The 19755-nt window shown below is 37.0% G+C and overlaps 2 protein-coding genes and 1 long non-coding RNA gene across 5 annotated transcripts in view; 1 reads left to right on the top strand and 2 right to left on the bottom strand.

Moving 5' to 3' along the window:
• Positions 1-7656, top strand: part of LOC126928910 (uncharacterized) — a 31163-nt gene extending 23507 nt beyond the window's left edge. For both annotated transcript variants that reach the window (XM_050744784.1, XM_050744785.1), the window contains exons 2-6: positions 63-281; positions 2124-2430; positions 3162-3980; positions 4489-5474; positions 5858-7656. In XM_050744784.1, coding sequence (XP_050600741.1) covers positions 63-281; positions 2124-2430; positions 3162-3980; positions 4489-5474; positions 5858-6890 — 3364 coding nt within the window. In that variant the 3' untranslated portion in view covers positions 6891-7656. The remainder of the gene's footprint in view (positions 1-62; positions 282-2123; positions 2431-3161; positions 3981-4488; positions 5475-5857) is intronic.
• Positions 1-19755, bottom strand: part of LOC126928936 (calcium uniporter protein, mitochondrial) — a 79353-nt gene that overhangs the window by 37888 nt on the left and 21710 nt on the right. For both annotated transcript variants that reach the window (XM_050744859.1, XM_050744858.1), the window contains exon 2: positions 8093-8294. In XM_050744859.1, the coding sequence (XP_050600816.1) occupies positions 8093-8294 (202 nt within the window). The remainder of the gene's footprint in view (positions 1-8092; positions 8295-19755) is intronic.
• LOC126928992 (uncharacterized) lies at positions 10555-13639 on the bottom strand. The gene is made up of 2 exons (XR_007717038.1): positions 11044-13639; positions 10555-10955 (listed from the first exon to the last, which is right to left on the bottom strand). It is a non-coding gene; the product is annotated as an uncharacterized LOC126928992 (long non-coding RNA).

The following is a 19755-nucleotide window of genomic DNA, read 5'->3' as shown; positions in this document are numbered from 1 at the left end:
ATTATCGTCAACGATAAGCAAACAGGATTAATATGTTTAATATTTAATTTGATCGATTACAGAGAAGGGGGACGACACGAGGCCAATTCAGCGCAGTCCACGCAGGACCGCAGGAAGCTCTTGAAACGAACAAGGAGCCTTGCGGTGATATCCGAGGACGAATCTCGACACGATCGAGAGGCGCATCACTTCAGGCTCGGGCAATCGACCTTCGATTTGCCTAGGAGGCATCAATTGATTCCACGAGCCAAGCTGATAGATCGCAATTCTTTGAAGGATAGGTATGTTAGAACGAACGTTGTCTCAGAGACGGCGATGACATCATTCAGGAACATCCGTTAGTTATCGAATAAAGATGCTTGTAATTACGATCTCTGTATCCTTGTGATCTTATCGTAAAAAAGTCTTACGTCACTTACGTTATTGGATTAATTATAGTAACTAAATATAGTTTGGAAAGTCTCGTTTATTTAAAAATCATTATAGATGGCTAAATCAGTGAATCATCGCGAATAAATTTTCATTTTTGTGAAATTCGAGCGATTAAGAAGGATAATCTGCTTCTGTCCTTTTCTACGAAAGAAATTAACAATACGATCAAGCATAAAGAAGAGCAACGTTGTATTTGAATCGCGTGACTCGCGTATTACAAGACAAGAAACTATCTTTCATTATGAAACGCTAATTACCATAGAACGGGTTAAGCATAAGGAGCTTGTTCGAGCTTTTTAACTGCACGTAACAACTCTGTTCGTAGGACGCGATACTCTGTTTCGTCCAATAGTCGGATTTTTTTACACGTTCTTGTAGAGAATAATATCTGTTCGAAAATTACCACCCCAATCAGTCACAAGCTTCGTAGCCAGTTTAATCGAAACCGTGCAAATAGCAAAGTAATATCTGTAATGTAATTAAGAGAATCGTTTTACCGTACGAACAGAAAATTTAATTTCTACTGTTTAACGAATTCGTTGATGCTAAAATATCAATATCCATAATTTTCTCCTCCATAATATCCTTCATTTTATATAATATCTTGAATAAAATTTCGAACAAGTACTATCTTCGTATACGTAACTTTACAAATTGTTAATCGTTAATCGTTAATTTTAATCATTAATCAAAGAATCAAGGCTTTTTCACGACAAACATTTAACTAATACATCGTAGGTAAAATTTGTATTTCTCTTACGAAGGTACTGAATTTAAAATACACACAATATGTGCAATAACAATCAACGCGATATGTGCGCGAATAACAGCGAATGTATTCACTTTGCGTTGGATAATATCGAATAGTGTTCGTTAAATTGGTCAATTCGAAGGGAAAGCTATGGCAGGTCGAATAAATTAACCAACCTGCAATTTGTCTGCTATGCCAAACATTTTCGAAATTCATGGACCAGCCAGAAACTCGTTTGTACACAGCATACAAGATTTTCTATATGAAACCAAGTCGTACGTCACTCAAGAAACTTTCTTGTTTCTATCGGCCTTCCACGGTTCGCTGCAAAAGGTCTGCTAAGTTAAAGCCGCATTAATAATGCAATGACCTGAAACAGGCGTACCGAATCCTTTAATTCTTGTCGTTTTAGTAAATGGAAACTCCAACTACTTGTATGTATTCCTCAAACACAAGTCGAACAACAAGAACATCCGAGACGGTTCATAGGGAATAAATTTATCTCTGTAAACTAAAAACTTATTCGGACGATGCAACTGTTGCTTTTCTCTCCGAATTGCATTCTACACTTTTGCACATATTGATCGATGTATTTCTTTATTCGCTATTGGTTTAAATCATTTTTATAGCGTAAAATACGTTATGCGAAGGAGAAAGAATTATTATAGTTCGAGACGTAAGTTATTTAATTTTATCTGATAATATTTATTTTCTATCTGCTATAACCAGCATGAAAATACCTTTGGTTTCAATTACGTGGTATATTATACCGAATAGCGAATGCTATCCCGAGATCTGATAGCTCCGATAAGAAACAGAAATAAATCCTACGAATCTTCAAGTTCCAGTTTATTTCAAGAACAATATCTTACGTTGTTACCATAATATTTCTACGTCTCGATTCAATGGTTTTCCAATGCGTTTGTACTTTATATTTCAGACTCTGCAAGAGTCAACAGCATCTTTCGGATTCGTACGAACGATTCAACGAGGCGAAATCGTATCACTCGAGATCTGCTTGCGGCCTTCACTCGATTCCTTCGGGACTCCCCTCGTTTCCGGATCCTCTGCACTACACTCGAGGCAATCGGACCGATCCTGATCGATTGAACATCCTCGACTGGCCCGAATCACCGAGACGTTACCGCAGTGTGCAGTCGTTGGACACCGTTAGCGATTTAGTGGACATTGTCGAAGACGGCTGGCCAATCGAAGGAAATCGCAGTATCGATTGCATCTACACTCAGGTAAATCTTGCGTTTCTACTGTTCAAGCGACTCATATGAAACGGAGATATTTGATGATCATCAGGAAACGAGATTCCTATGTTACATGTCACATAGGGTTAATTGATTGATTGTGGAATGGAAATTAATATTCTTATAAAGCTAATTAAATGAACGGAATCCGAGTAGAAAATGTCACGCACTGAATATCATATGTACTAAATTCTAGTGTTAATTCTAAATTAATGTTGACTTTAATATTGGTATCATTTGGCCTGTGTTTGCTAATCATTTGAATACTAACCGATACTACACGTATAAATTTCTCGTCGGGAGCATTTGATGCTTCCTACAGGATACATAGAGCGCGTCCTTATATCTCACTATATACCATACCCCATAAATTCACTCTTATCTCGAATAGCGTTTGAGAACGAGGATAGTCGCGTTTATCTCGAAGTTACGATGGAATATCGATACTTCCGCGACTGGTCCAAGATCTTCCTTCTTACAATTAGATTCTGATAAACATGCAGTTGTACTATACGTTTATTGGTAGTAATTTACAAAACATAACGTAAAAAGGTGTACAATAATTTTAAAAGGAATAGAAAACATATTCATTCCATAGAATTCTGACAAAAATGGAGTTCTACTATACTACTATTGCTCGGTTGTTTGATAATTTATAAAATACGATATGAATGTGTATAAAACAATTTTGAAAGGAACAGAGAACATTCCATTCTCAGGTGAAACGTAAACGGAAGGAGCACAGGAGCCTGGACAGCATTCTGTTCGAAGACGATGGCGAGCTAGAGTACTTCGACGTTCTGAACCTCTTACCTTTATCGAACGTACGTTTGGAATTCGACGAGGAGGACGCGCGTAACAATAACCTCCGTCAAAGGAACGACCCAAACCTAAAACCACTGGAATATCTCGAGTCTCGCGTCGTGGTGGAGAGATCATCCACGAGGAGCAACGCTACAGACGAGGAAAAATGTAAAGAAAGCAGCACCAAGGAAGGGAACAGCCCGCAAGACATCGAAGAATTCGATTGTCAAAAAGAAAAAACCGGTTCTTTGCGTCTATTCAGAGATAATTTATCACTGCAGAACACAAAGGAGGAGCTACGTCACGAAGTTCGAGAGGATTTCGAGGACGACAGGGACTCGATAACTTACCTCCGAAACGAATTCGTAGATCAAAGATCCACGTGTTCGAATATCAAAGAGAGTAGATACAGGCTCGATGACGAGCTGGTGCTGGTAGGAGAGAAACAGATCGATCGGAAGGTCGAGGAGGCGGAAGACTATAAATCGATTTGGATCTCGGACACGGAGGAGCAGGAGGACATGTCGCGTAGGCCACAGGTGCTCAAGGTCATCGATAGCGACGTGACCAAGAGGCGACATCGAAGTCTTACCATCGAAGTTGGTTCCTTTAAGAAGGACGAGCAAAAGAACGAGAAGTCTCAGAGTAATGGACAAGAGTCAGGCAATTGTATCGACCTGGTGCAATCGAATGGGAAGATCGACGAGGTTGATGGGGCTCTGAAGAACGTAGAGGTAAGTGATAAAGAATAGTTTCTCCATCTCTCGATTCATTTTATCCATTTTAATTTTAGAAATCGTAGAAGTTTTAAATGGAACAATTTATCATTTTTCATAAATTCATAGATTTATAAAATGTGTAAATTTTGGAAGATTCTCCGGCAAAGATTAGCACCTAATTTAAATATTAATGGCAGATTTAAAGTACCATGAAGCGTCTTTATACAATTAGAAAATATTCTTAGCGACCAAGTATCTTTATATAGTTGCAAAATATTTTCGACCATCAAGCGCTTTGTACGTGTACAAAATATTTTCGTTCGATACGTAGCCTAATGATATATACAGATAAAAGCTTTCTCTTCCTCGTACACATCTTTCACCTCAATTTCTTTAATAGAATCTCCAACCTCGTTCCTCCGTATTTGCAATATTGAAAACGTAATCACACATAAGACCATTCAACCATGAAACATCCCAAAGAACTTGTATTCCTTACAAAATGCAATTTCTGTCGTTTTAGAGCGTAAACCAGGAAGAACGCGAGGCGAACACGAGCGTGGTGAACGCGAGGAACACTTCCGAGCAGAAAAACTCACAGAAAGATGGTATTAAGGGAAAACAGACGGAAGGTAGATTCGAGAGGATCGTCAAAGAGACATCGAATATTATCGGGAAGGCTTGTAGCGTAGTGAAAGGAAGCTTAGGTTTCGAGGCACGATCAGAGAGCTCTGATCTGGGTTTAGGATCAGAATCCGGAAGCGACACCAGACGAAGATCCGTCGACGATGGCATCGATGAGGATCACGTGTCTAACTGCACAGACAAGGGATTATCGTCAAAGGAGAACGAGAGTCAAAAGATGCACGGTAATCTGACAAGATCGATCAGTTGCGTGGATTCGATCGAGTGTCAGCAGGATGACGATCAGGAGTTCGATCATGTTCGTTACAAGATCGTCAAGTCGAACATGTTCGGCAAGAACATGTACACTAATGCTCGTAATGACGTCACGTATGAGGGATTGATCCAATATCTGCGAGAATATTCCTTCCAGGAGCTTCTGTTGGATAATAACGTTGTGATTATAGAACCAGTACGCGCGGAAACCATAGAGCGCAAACCATCTAACGTTGGAAAGGTGAGATCAGAGCCAAGCTGTAAGATAGCAGGAGCTATACAGAAGAAAACGGACGCAGAGAATTGCCAGAGAAGTTGCGAGAGTTCAGATGTCAATGCTAAAAGCCCGAAACAGTCGTCTATCAGGAAGCATTTCTTTTATCATCCTATTAGAGTAAACCGTGAGCTTATCGATGAAGAACTACCTGATCCTGATACCGTGAAAAACGTGAGACTTATGTTTGAGAATACATTGAAGATGAAGAATCCGTCTAACTCGACGTTCTCGCGGGATTGTAAGAGCAGGAAGAGTGCTAGTATGAAGGATCTGAGTAGCATTGATGACAGCCATTTTGATGAAATGTCGGAGAAGGTGGATGAGGCTACCAGGTAGAATATGATTTTTTTTTCTGCGAAAAGTTTGCAAAAAGTTTTTGCAAAAGTTTAGTAAAATGCATATACTAGCGAAAGATGAACACTACTCGGTTTAATATACGTTGCTGGACGAATGTTTGGAATCACTTTTCAACTATTAATTTCATTACTATTATCTCGTAAGTAACGCAACAGATATCAACAGTAAAGTTCCTTCGCTTCAATAAATTATTGATGTAACAATTTTCGATGCTGCCAGAATTCCAAAGTCACTTTTCCCTTTCTTAAACTTTGAACTCTATGAAAACATAGTAATTCCAAACTTTTGATCAGTAACGAACTACGCACCATCCTACTTACTCAACTTCATTTAGCGAAAATTACCATGCCATGTTCAGATGTTCCAGCAGGGCGAAGGATCTCACGAAACTATTCGAGAACATGGAGAAATCCACATCTTCGACCGCATCGGTGGTTGGATGCAAGGACGAATTAGACAGTCCCCGTTGCGAGTCAAAAACCAGGATTCTGGCACAAAGTTTCGAGGCCAGGAGCGGCCACACATCGCCGAGCGACTCGACTTCCTCCAAGAACAAGATGAACCGTTACCATCACCACCATCATCACCACAATAATTGGGATGCTGGTAGCGTAAGCTCTGGGGTGTCTAGCGATTATCCTGACACTGATCCTGGGAGCGGAGTGCAGTGTATTTCCTCGGAAGATGAGGAAGTCGACTGTCACGAGAACGATGTGACCGAGTCAGGTGGATCGAATCATTACGTATCTCCAGACGTTCTTAAAAAGATTCGCGAATATGGCACGTCAGTCACTTACTATGGCGGCAAAGTGGTAAACTCTAGCAATGGGCCACTAATATCACCAGTAGTAGAAAATAGATTCAAATGCGTCGATGGATCGAACGATTACGTAAAATTCAGGCTGATAAAGAGCAACTCCTGTGACAGCAGATTCGAACTAACTGGAAGACTCGTGGAGAATCATCTGAGGTATCGAAACAGGGACAGAGCTTCTGATTTGAGCCAGTATACGATAGCCGAGACACCTAGCATCGAGATCACCACGTTAGACAAGCAGGAAGACGAGGATGAAGATGGGAAGGTGAAATCGGAAGATGAGAATAATAGAATCAAAGAGGTCAAAAGAGAGCCTCCTGTGGTGATCGGTTTAGAGCCTAAGAAAGAGGAGAACAAGGAGGCGAAGGATATTAAGGTGGATTTTAAACTGGGTGATTTGGAGGATGCAAAGTCAGATTATGCTAGCAGATTCATCGGCAGTGCTTTAAATAGGTGGCAGGTTAATGAGAATAATTGGAGAACAGATGATTTTGGAAAAATGGAATTCGAAGAGTTCGAGGTACTCGAGGATAGTTTAAATGGAACTGAGAGCCAACGTTTGGAAACTTCTTGAAGGAATTGGGTTTTCTGTAATATATTTGGTCCATTTTGATAGAGCCAGAGGGAACGTTGCCAAAGTTGTGAGTCAATAGTTGCGGTAGTACGTCACGGTAGTGATACTTTGGTAAAAGTTTTTGGGTATTCTCGAACGATGTCGCTTTGTAAGAATTCGAACCGCGTTGTCTTTACCTTCGAAACGACTTCTCGATCCATCCGTTCGAGGATATCGCGAATATAGTTCAATTGTTCAGGAGCATTGTACAGTTGTTATTCGAGGTTTCTTAGCAACGAGCAACTTGGATGTTTGATTAAACACTACGAAATTTCATTATATTTCGTATAATACACATAATAATATATTCATGAAAGATTTCTACAAGTGTTCGAATACTTTCGTGAGCTACTGTATATTAAAGTCGATGGTTATAAAATTGTAACGATCTTAAAATACTGTATTTGATTTTGATCGAAGGATTGAAGTAAGTGTACATAAGGAAGTGAAGAACGTTCTGAATCAGTTTATTTGTTAAATTGTTATTTACCTTGTTCTAGGCTAAATAAATATCCGGTTAAAAATATCTCCTAACACCTAATCCCTTTAATGTGTTCGTTTTTACTTCCACGAAGCTAAATATCGAACAAAGCGTGTTCTGTAAATTGGTTAAGTAACGAGTTGGTTTAACGTAGACCACGATTTAACAACATAAAGTGCTGTTATTTAATTTTCACGTGGAGAAAGAAACTGATCAGTAAATAAATATATGGTATTTATTATTAAATCTTTATGCAGAAAGCCTTATTTATATTGTCTAAAAATTCCATGAATTCTGATTATGATCTGGTATAAGTTTAAATATAACAATTTATTTATACGAATGTGAAATATGCCGGAGAGTTTTGCAACAATCTCCGCTCGTATGTTTCTCTATAATATTTTAAATCCACAAAGTGTAAATTGTCACGAATGTATCTTAATTATGTAAAGGTACACAGAGATACGAGACACATAATTTAAGATAAGCTTGCAAATGGTTCTCTTTTATTAGCAACCCATGAATATTCTAGCTGTAAAAATATCTTCCTCTCAAATTCTTTACTTCTCTTCACGCAGAGTTAAGTTAAAGATCAAAGACTTTGGGTCTTAAAATAAGTTCGAAAAGTGAGTCGTAAGAAAAGCTTTTTTATGAAGCTTCATCGCGTTCGATCATTACTCACCAGCACTCTCCGTGTTCTCAGCGATCATCAAACTTTTTTCTACTTCGTCATTTTTTGTCGGTTTTGTTCGGTTCTGTTCTTTCGGCGTACTCTTATCTTCCATTCCTTCCGCTAGAATTGGACTTAACCTCGGAGAAAAATTACTCTTTGTCGAAGAGAGATTTCTCTGCGTGCTGTGCCACCATCTTTTGCACCATGTTTCCTGCAACACAGAAAATTACGGTTAGTGTAATGTAAATAGAACTACAATACAGTGGAATTTTTATTTGTTTTAGTTTATCGGTGAAAACGAGTCTTGGTTTTATCCACGTGACGTTTTAACATTCAACGAAGCGCACCAAGGTTTCCGCCTTCCTTCTCTCAGATTTTCTCATATTCTTTCCTCTATTTTTACAATTTCTCGGGAAAAAGATGGTCTATTGCAAACACGACATATAAATACCAGAAACCAGTTCTCTCTTGTATTTCCTGTTTTGTGTTGGGTTTCTTCCGTCAATTCGCATTCGATTAGCGCGCATTTGGGTCGGAACATCAAACACAATTGTTTCACGTAGCGCAGATAGATCAGGCAAATCGTGGCCCTGTGAATCGTTACCCGATCAGGCGTTGTGATCGGACATTGAACATCGTAATTACATCTTGTACTAATCGTGAAACACCAATTTCAGAGTTTCCCACTCGTTACGTGAGTTTGCTTGATAGCTATGCTCTTACCAATTTTGGTCTTCGATCACCTATGCGCAGAATGCTCCATAGGTATGCACTGTAGCTTAAAAGTATGCATTTGGACATTTATGTGCAATAAACATCAATCCATGAAATGGATTTCTAAGAGAATAAACGTGGCTGTCGAACTTTTTTCTTAATTATCGTCCTGTACAGTTGATCTTTTCAGAGTCGACTTTTTTAACTTGCGAGAAAGATTATTTTTTATCAAATGTTAATAATACAAATATATTTTTGTTATCGTTTTTGTTAACCATCTTTCCTAACTTACAACGTTGTATTTATGCAACAGCACGCGCTAAGAAGTCGAGGAGTTATGGAACGAGCAGATACATTTTTCGCGAGTAAATCACAGAAACAAACGTGTTCGGTATTTCGATAGAATTCACGTATTGTTACCATCAATCTCTCGGGTATCCGAACATGTAAATGCGATATTTTCATAAATTGTATAAATACGCGTTGATAAATTTATCGACAGAATATCATACAATTTATGCGAAATTTAAATTTTCCAGAGTATTGACCAAAGGGCAAACATGGAACAGAATTTATTCGGTTACGGAGGTAATTTTTATTTTGACACGCAATGACTCGACGTAAACGTTGTATTTGAACGCAGCAGAATTGGCAAATGCCCAAAATACTATGGGGTCAATGCGGGGTCATGCTGAAATTGGAGTTCGGCCAGGATCGGCTCACGACTGTACATTTGGCAGAAAGTGGTTTTCAAAGAACGAAGCGAATGTAACGATAAGTATTTGGTAGAGCGGCCTTTGTCATAAAGTCGAATGGCATGTACCCAGAGAAATAAGGGATTTCCAAGTGAAAAGCGGAAACTTTCTTCAGGAGAATTTACGTGCTTTCTCGCATTTGAATCGTCGTGCTGTCGCTTTGTTTCCTTAAACATGCATAATTTGCAAAATACTCGACACTTCGAGCGATGTGGAAATTTGTGCGTCGTCTGGAAAACGACGCCGTTATTCCCGCCGACACGGTGTTCTAAAAACGATACCGCAATGCGTATCTGACGCTACCTATTTTAAGGTAATCGTAAAACCGACTTTAAAATGCTATGAAGATATACGTGCAGTTGGAGTTTATCGAGACTAGTATTATCAGAATCTTGAGATATTTGATTGTCACGGTGAAAGAGAAACGAGTTAACGTATTCGGCTCTAAATTAAATTGTGTACAGTATATTCTTGTTGATCTTTTAATTTTAGCCTTACTTTACGGTGTAAGAGGCTACTTTAATTCCTTAAGAAGTTAGTTGATAGGGAACAAATTCCGAACGAAGTATTGTATGATAACAATGATTGAAGTATAATGGATGAAACCGATGAATTCCTTGATTGTCGGTGATCGTTTAACAAAAAGAAAGATAAAGCGAACCAAAGGTAAAAAGGAAGATAAAGCGCACAAAAAGTTCAAAGTTCCCTTGCGTGAGGGACCATATATCAAGCTTCGTCTCTTTTTGTGACGATGAAATTCTTCCGCATAATAGCACCGATAAAGATCCAGCATTCAAAACGTCTCAGTGTCATTTAGAGTTTAGGCTGTCGATCAGTCTCCAACAAAGGAATTTCGGTATTTCGATATGCGATGATAAATGAAATGAAAAATGAAAGAAAGAAGTTGCGATAACCACGAGACTACGTAATTATAATCATCACTCGGATAATTAAGACTGTGAATTTTTATAAAAAGTAAATATTTTTGAATCATGGGTAAAATAATATCTAAAGGAAGGTTTATTTTAGCTACTATACAATTATAATGAATACCGTTTTAGATATTTTACATATCTTTGCATACTATCTGCATTCTGTGCATTTTTGCGCTTTTGCATTTTAAATTCTTCGTGAATGGATAAACATTTACAGGTTGACGATTATACCGACGATGATACCATTCAATTACAGACAATGGCAGTAAACGCAAAAAGCGTGAAATGAGTTTCTTTCTGTATGTATTTTCAAGTAACTGTGAAACCTTTGTACCTTGACTTAATTCTCGCTTCCTACATTTTTGCTTATTCATATTTGTAACAGATGTAATCTCGTAATTTCTAACGTGATCCGTCATTTACGTTTTTAAAACCACATAACGAATGCAAGAATTTCCATCGCCATTTCTGTTGAAACACAAGAAAATGTCTAAAAATTGGGTCAGTACAAGAATTACTTGATAATGGTAGCGAGCGTTAATTGTATTTTACGTACATTTCCGTATATTTTCCAGGATCCATCTCGGTGAGGTTCTCTAGTTTCCCAAGTAAAATATCTCGATCTTCTCAAATTTTTCCGCGATATTAAAGTGACTGTGTTCCTTCGTTAACCTTTCTACCGCATTTCAGTTTCGTATCTTTAAACGTCTGGATTCTTGAATTCGAGACGCTTTAATCGAGATGATTTAATCCCGCGATTTTACCGTGGATCGTTTAAACTTTTCAACGATATATCTGGCGGTCCAAGAATATCCTTGCTTCTCCTTTTTCTCCTGACTTTTTCTCTCGAAGCGTGATATATTTCTTAACCCTTAGTCTTCTCGAATTCCTGCAACCGGATCTTTGTTATCTTTTCATAAAAGGATCGATGTACAGCATATTACGAAGAATCGATGGTATTTGAAAACTCGAAGAAAAAAGAGAAGAGAAACATCTATTCCATTAAAAAGACTTACAAATTTTTACTTTTATAAATCTATTTTATTTTATTTTTTTTTTTTATTATTAGTTGTGTAAAAGAAACTTGTAATTTGATATATTTAGTAAGAAAGAATTCCTTTACTAAACACTGATAATGTTCTTTTTTTTATTAAATTAATGTGGACGTCCTCGGCAGGATCTAAAAAGTTGCATATATATTTGTTCAGCACAGAAGCGTGTTCTTGTTCAAACAATCGGTAGCATCCAGTTCCCATTCGTCAATTGCCCCGCATCGTTTTTCTTTCTCAATACCAAACCTCTGTTCGAACGTTTCACCCGTTACTCGTTTCGCTCGCTTAGTCGTCCTGACTAATCGATTTTGCTGTCGTGTTTTTCGAAGTTATTTTTGCATCGTGTTTTTCTACTCGTTCCACGATGGCCGGCATAAAATTTTTTACGATTCTACCGAGATATTTTTTCTCGAAAAGTTCGTCTTCAGCATCGTTTCGCGCTAATGACATGCAACTTTCGCCAGAACTCTATTCAGTAATTCGATTATTATCGCGGTCTGAAAGTTTCAGAGACACAAGTTAGCATTATTCAGACGGCCGCGCTACGCGAATCTTCTCGGCGGAAGTTCTCGTTTCCCCTCGAAATTGGATTCCATTGAACACGCCACGACCTTGCAAAATGTTGTCCACCCATGAGTTATTTCGTGACTATGGCGCGTCAGAAATTTCCTAGAAATTTCAGGCGGCTTATACGAATTCACCAGCGATATTCGCTTAGCGAAAATCAACGGAAACCTGTTGGAAACTTCTATCGTCAATATTTAAGTGTCACCGGACGCGTACGTTCGCACATTGTGCACAATTAGATACGAGACGTAGTTTCTAGCGTGAAACGCTATCATATAATATACCGGGTGTACTGTTCTAAATTGAACGTCTAAATTATGATTGCTGTTGCAGAAATAACTGAGAGATTTTTGTCATTTACTGGTTTAATTTAAATGAGTTACAGTATGCAGTACAGCGAGTGTATACATGTACATTGCACGTATTCGTGGATTTATGCGTGCAACGAACATACGGCAAATTGACTCAATTAATCAAAGAGTAAAAATATTATACTTCGCTGTTGAGTTGATCGTTAAAAATCGACTGGTGGATTGCCATGGATATAAAAACTCGGGAAACTGAATTTTCATCTTTACAGATTTTTATTGCAAATTTGCTTCGATCATTTAAAGCGTTGAATTTTGTTTATAAAAAATAATCCGAATAAAAGGTATTTACAGCTGACTCGGTCGAAAATTTATTGAAAATAATTCCGACATATCCACGCAATTTTCGTGTATCGTTCGAGATTAATTTTCTCGTCGACGTCAGGTCAATTTTGCCTTGTATTATAAATATTTAATAGCTGAATTCTGGATCCTATCGTTTTTAACACTTTTACTATTTGTATTTCGTTATTTTATTATATTTTTAGACTTTTCATATTTCGCGTTAAAAGTTTCGTGATTATATTTATTCTTTTTAAGAAATTATATTATAGCCTTTTATATATTTAAACGAATGATTGAATGAATTTGAATAATTAAGCGAGATTTTATGGTTTCATTCGTCACCATTAATTAAGTTTTAATGAACGATTTGTCGACGATTTCGCTCGTGATTCTCAACGACCAAGCGTTTCAATTAGAACACATCATCGTCGATGATATTCCAGCAGTCAATCAACGTACTCGCGTATGCACATGCTCTGCTTGCTCAAATTTTGGTCGTCGGCCAAAGCAGCGAACGACCACCAAAAGGATTTCTCACGTGCGCAACTGTCGTGAAATAAATAATCTAAAGGCTAATGATCTCGCGAGTGTCACCGATCCCTTGTGTAGATTTCAGTTTACGTTTGTCGTGAAGTAAAGTACAATACCTGAAAAACACGCTAACTGTTTAGTTAATTAAAATGTTGGTCGCCTTTCAGGAAATAATGGGTCTCTGTTCGACAACATCCATTTTTGTTTTCCCGGCACGGAATCAACCGAAATAAGCTACTTAAACGTCGTTCAATTTGTTCAACACGAAGTTCTCGACAGTCTCCGGGTTCATCTTTCTACGATTGTTTCAGGCTTCGACTTCTGTTTTTAGAAATAACATCTCTGTTATAAGAGTCAGTTTATAAGAGTCATATAACAGTTTCGTGTCAATTCTCCAACAAATTGAGTTAACCGTTACGATTCGCGTTTATATAGCAACTATTATACAACTACTTGGTTGATACTGGTAAATGAAATTCTCTCTGCGGTGGAAATTCTTACAATGGTATCACATTTCAGAGCAAACGAGAGATCTAGATGCCGTTATTATCATTCGAACTCGTTATAGTTGCTGGAATCGATATAACTGGAGCATAGTTAGCTGAAGCACTAGCTTCTGGGTGGAGTCGAGGGTCGAAAGGTGAGACACAGAGCGATTCAGAAAATGATCCACTCTACTTTTTACTAGTTCCAGTACGCGTGCAAGTACACGATTAATATTTCATCCGCAAGAAATAAATGACCTACTTGCATAAGTTCTCTCATGGCAAGAGGATGGCATAGATAATGGTAAATTTCAAGATAAATTTACAAAAACGGTGTATCATCAACGCTTTCCTGTACTTTCCGATTTATAGAGTTAATAAATACATCGATGTACACAGATATTTTTTTAAATAAATAGAACTCTAACGAACAGGAGGAACTGATCTCCTTCTATCTTTAATAGCACGTTAAGATTGGTAATTTTCGGAAAGACAGAAAAATGCAGTTTCAATGATACCCCAGATCTTTATTTCCACAAGAAAGTCTCGAATTTGTCTCGGCGCTTAAAACGTTATCACGAAATCATTAAGTTTCTTACATCAATTCTATTATTCTCGATATTTATCTTTCATTTACAAGGTATTAGCATCTAGTTAGATGTATATATGTAACAAGATCTTAATACCTTTAGAGTCATGAATATTCACAGGCTACTCGTGACTTCGTATCTCATGTTTTATCAAGCGCTTCATGTATTCTCGGTCGGTTTCTCTAGTCATTTTCGCACGAGTATTTTTCCGGAGCTAAAGGTATTTACTTTGTTGCAAATAAAGAACGTTAAAGATCTTTCAGCGAATCGAACGGAAAACATTCGATAGCAAGATAAGATCTGCATACAAAAATTTTAGTTTCAACGAGGGGGAAAAGAAATTCCCTGAAGATAGGTGTTTTTCTTTCATTCTCCGCGACGAAGTGGCACGTGCGCGAGAAACTGCCGAGGAAAAATGGAATAAATCACATTTGCAAAGCGTGAAATCGCATGAATACGAAATGACATTTGTAGATATGATTCGCCGTGTGTCTACTCAATACCTTCGTCAAGAGACACGCACACCATTTTGCCGTTGACTAAATGGCGAGGAAAAATAAGATAGGCGTCATTTTGGAGTGCAGTAAAAGCTTTTACTAATTTAACGGAAAACAAAAGAGATTAATTGCTGTCCAGTTAATGGATCGTTATTTGCCAACAATGTCCTCAATTCGTGAACGATGAACAGTCTATAGATTAACCCATTTATATTGGTAAATCAGTATTGGTAAATTATGCAGTTCAGCGAGTTTTTTTCCAATTTTCATCATCAAATTGCAGTTTATTTTGACGAAACAGTGAAAAAAGTTAGATTAAATTTTGGATCCTTTCAGGGTCAACAATTGATTTGAACGATAAAAGTACTCTCGTTTATTCAAACGCGTTTAAACAAATTTATTGAAATCTAATCGATAACTAACTCTATTATTGATATCTTGTAACTTTTGACTTGTAAACTTTCGCTAATAATATCTGAATATTCTATTATATAAAAGAGCTCTGTTCAATATAATTACTCTGCACGCTAGAAATAGTCAAAGTCTTGCACGAATCAATAAAGAATTTATTTTAAGCATCACTATTATTAATCCAAAATATTTTTCATCGATAAAGCATCACAAATTTAATATCTAATTTATAAGAATATACTCGCGAACGTTGAAGTATTCTGGTTCACCTGTTGATTTGTAATGATCAAGGTCTTACATCTGCTTAATTTTTCATGGGGTAAAAATTAACATATTCGACTTGTTACTTGTCTCCCTATATCCTGTAGCATATTTTACACCATAAACGAACATATCGTGTTTGAACATACTTTATCCTGTCATTTGAATTTTTCATCATACGCCCGCTACTTTAAAATTCCCCTACTAGCAAAATAGATGGGTCGGCTGTTCAAATCCCCTATGGGCTCGTGAAGTCATTACACTATGTTTCATGGCCAGCTAACTTCCGAGTGACGTTGCTGCCGTAAAGAATAATGCGACTGCTCTACATCGGGGTACATGTTAAAAATATATTACTTCATGAATTAATTTACAAGGGTTGAATATATTTCTGTTTTCAGACATTTGTGATCGAATGGATAAGGATAAAAACTGAGATAAATTTCTGTACAGAAAGAAAGTTAGAATTAATATTTTTGAAGCATATTCAACATTAAATGGAAATGTTGCAAAAATATTATCTATTATACAATGTTATAAAAACGTACTGAAAGTACTTCTACTTTTAAACATTTACAATTGGAAACTTTCGAATCATAGTTTAAATAAATTTCTCTACAGTCGTTGTAACAGAAAATTTATTTTCCAAACTCATACAAACCTGTTCAAAATATTTGTCCATTTAGACACATTTAATTATGTAACTTCGAACTACATTTCTCTACAATGATACATTTGAAAACTAACGGTATAGCTACCTACGAAACTGTAGCAAATGTAAATCGTAGCAAAATGTTTATTGTCCAAACTATTCGTGCTTTCAGATGCGTTTGATTGAGTAACTCCGAATAACATGTTAAACAAACTTCTTCACAATGACGCGTTTCAAAATGAACAGTTTTCAGGCTCATCCGGCATTAAATTGTTGTAAAAAGTTTGGTTCACAAAGCTACTGAAACGCGTTGGAATTTCCATGCAATTCATTTTCCGTGGTGTAAATAAAGTTTCGTGAAATGTCGAAATTTTCATGTCCAATATTTTCGAGGAAATTCTATCCTGGTTTAAATACAATTTTGTGAAATCAGATGTCACAGAATCGATGCTTAATTCGTAGGGTAAAGCGATTAATTTACAAATTTCGAACAATTGTCGCTTTTCCTCGCATCGCAGAGAAAATTCCGATGATCGTTTAAATCGAAACTCATCGGAATGCAGTGAGATTTTTATTCCCACCATTTATATTTGATATTTCAAAATGAAATGTAAATGGAGCTCTGATTTTCGTTCAGACGAGAGAACGTATCGACCTTTCACCTTTTACTAGTTGAAATTCTAGAATGAAACATACCAAGATTAACACTGAATTCAGAATGAAGAGATTAATTTAAAGATTTTTCATAGTTGTGGTCCCGAAATAGCGTTGGATAATCCCAATAATTCCTAGAATCACATACGGGAAGGCATTTAAATTTTCATTCTCACTGTTTATAATTGAATGGAATGAAATACGCCCAGATTAACGCTTAATTCGATATGCAAAGGCCAATTTAAAGATTTTCCACAGCCTCACAGGCTCTGTTTCAAATAGTAGTGGAATTCCCGATAGTTGATCGAGCCATAGACATCGATAATACCTACTGGAAAGGGTAGAAAATTGGATCAGCTGAGTAGGTTGTGTACGAGGATTTTCCCATTAAATGCTAATCGGCTAACTTGCTGTACCTGTGCTTTGCGGTTTCTACCGGGAACACACCAATTCCAGATAATCAAGTGCACAGCACTCGAAATCAGACGAATAGAAATAGAAGTTGCTCAAATTGGGGCATAGAGAACGTCTCATACGATGCAAGATAGGATTATTTGAGTGAGTAGGTCATTTAGAACGAACTAAGGAATTCGCAGTTTTAATTTGTCAAATTTGGCTATGGTTTGGCTATATGTAGTAATTTAATGGGTCTTAGAGTAAGAACAAGTAATGATGTTTTAGTTTAACAAGCAATACTCAATACAACGTACTGATTACAATATCGTCGTACGTCTTATTATCATACTCGGCTCTCAACTTCCCGATTCATACTCTCCGGCTCCTCCACTCACCCTCTCTGACTTCTCAACTGACACTGTACGACTTCTAACTGACACTCTGTCTCTAGCATCCGTGGCCAAGGTCACGTAGACCTCTTCTACGAAATTATTCATTTGAAAGGACCGACGACACATTGATGGACCCGACGACGCCTCGGCTCTTGCGACATTGTTTATGGTTCGACCGATATCTTAAGCCTTTTTGTCCACGATACTACATATATGTATGTATATTGGAACAATTTTTGAGCAATTTATGTTTGAAAATAGACCATTTGACTCGTTAATTTATTAACTGTTAACGTTGCATCAACACGATATTTTATTGACTTTTTTCCAACCAACTTGATATTTTATAATATATGACAAGTTTAGGACTGAATATTAGAATGTTAAAATTTTTAGCCAAGTAAATAACCATATACAGAATCGGTGATTGTTTCTATCGTTAAAATTTAATCAGAGGACTGAAATCGTAAGAGCCTGTCTTTGAAAAGCAGCTTCCCCACGAACAAACGAGAGTAGGCGGAACTTAGAAAACTTTTAAGGGGTTTAAATTATCGTCGAGTATCGTGTATTCACAAAAACTTTCTCTCCAGAGAGGTCATAAAATATTAAACTTCAAAGTTTTCCGCGTTTAATATTTCCATAGATATACCCTTTGAAAAGCTATATATTCTGCAAGTTTCCTAATCCCTTTGTACCACTAGGTTTTTAATCGAAATTTCAAATCCATCGAGAAAAAGAAAAAAATAAGAGTCTTGCAGAAACCACGCCTGGTTAAATGGATTTTCCGAATATCGAGGTCAATCGATATGATGCGAGTGGAAACTAGAAGCTTTTCATTTCTTTGACCAGCTATTAACAGTTGTATGTATGTACACTGGTTCGAGAAAGTATTTGAACGCTTATTAAACCGGAGTTTTGTTTCTCCATATTTCTATGTGTTTTATAAAACATTCTCAAGTTCCATTAGTTGTTATCGTAATTTATTCGTCGTATATTTAGCGTAATTTCATCGTAAGTTTCTGCGATTTTTATCCAGGCAATTTAAGAAGTTTCGTTTAGCTCATTGTCTTTGAGATTTCCAAATGGAACAAATCAGAAATTATATCGTTAACTTGTAACAATGTGGTTCTTATCGTGTTTTCTGTTGTCATTATTCGGCCCTTTTATTGCTTTTAAAGCTCGTTTTCCATGTAGGCACGTGCACTGCTTTCATTGAATCCTTCCTTTGATGTTTTTACGTCTTTCTTTTATCGCCACAGTATTTCTCTCTTAGCGTCCGTTTATTTCTTTTACTGCTTCTACGATTCTGCCTAATGAATGCCTTTGTATTTCCTTCTTTAATTCTGTAACTTTTTCAATACATTTTTGGACTGCTTTTTACATTCTTTTTGCTTTCTTTTTTGGTATTAAAGGCTACATATTTTTACCTTGCGAAGATTAGTTATAAAGATTACAAGCTCTATTCAGTGCTCTCGCAGTACTTCTCATTTCTGCTATTTTTGCTTTTTTATACCTTTTGATTAATTTCTTTTATTTCTTCATATGTTTGGGTAGTTTTTTCGTTTACCTCTTGTCCACGTTTTCTCTGCTTGTTTAATTTACTAGGTCTTTCCTTTTTAATATAGTCGTATCACCTTTTTTACGCATTTAACAAACTCTTTTTTCCGCGTACTTATGCCATTGTGTTTTTATTACCCGAATTCTTTCCCCTTGTTGGAATTCAACCCAGAATTCTGCTCTCAGCCGGATTGCTTCCTCGAACGTGGAAATTTTTCTAAGTCTCAATTTCATCCTATTGGAATTTATCTGAGAATGGTCGAAGGATAGCAGGGGTCCTTAGGGTGATAACATTATTTGCACTCATTGATTGAAGACGGATAATGCTCACGTGGGTAATAGAAATCGAAAGGAAAGAGCTTTAGCAACGTCTTTGGTATCCGGACAATAGCTGCCAGGAATTATTTCAGAGAAAATGCTTATTGACCACCAATAATGATCATGGGTTGACCACAGAGTAAACGTGCTGTCCACGTCACGTACTGGGACAAGGGGTAGTTTCAGTGGTTTACGGATATCTTAGGATATTTTGATACTCGTAAAAATCGAAAATATAGGAATGGGTCTGAA

The sequence above is a fragment of the Bombus affinis genome, chromosome 2, assembly GCF_024516045.1.
Source record: "Bombus affinis isolate iyBomAffi1 chromosome 2, iyBomAffi1.2, whole genome shotgun sequence".
NCBI classification, from domain to species: Eukaryota; Metazoa; Arthropoda; class Insecta; order Hymenoptera; family Apidae; genus Bombus; species Bombus affinis.
This window is presented reverse-complemented; position numbering and strand designations above follow the sequence as displayed.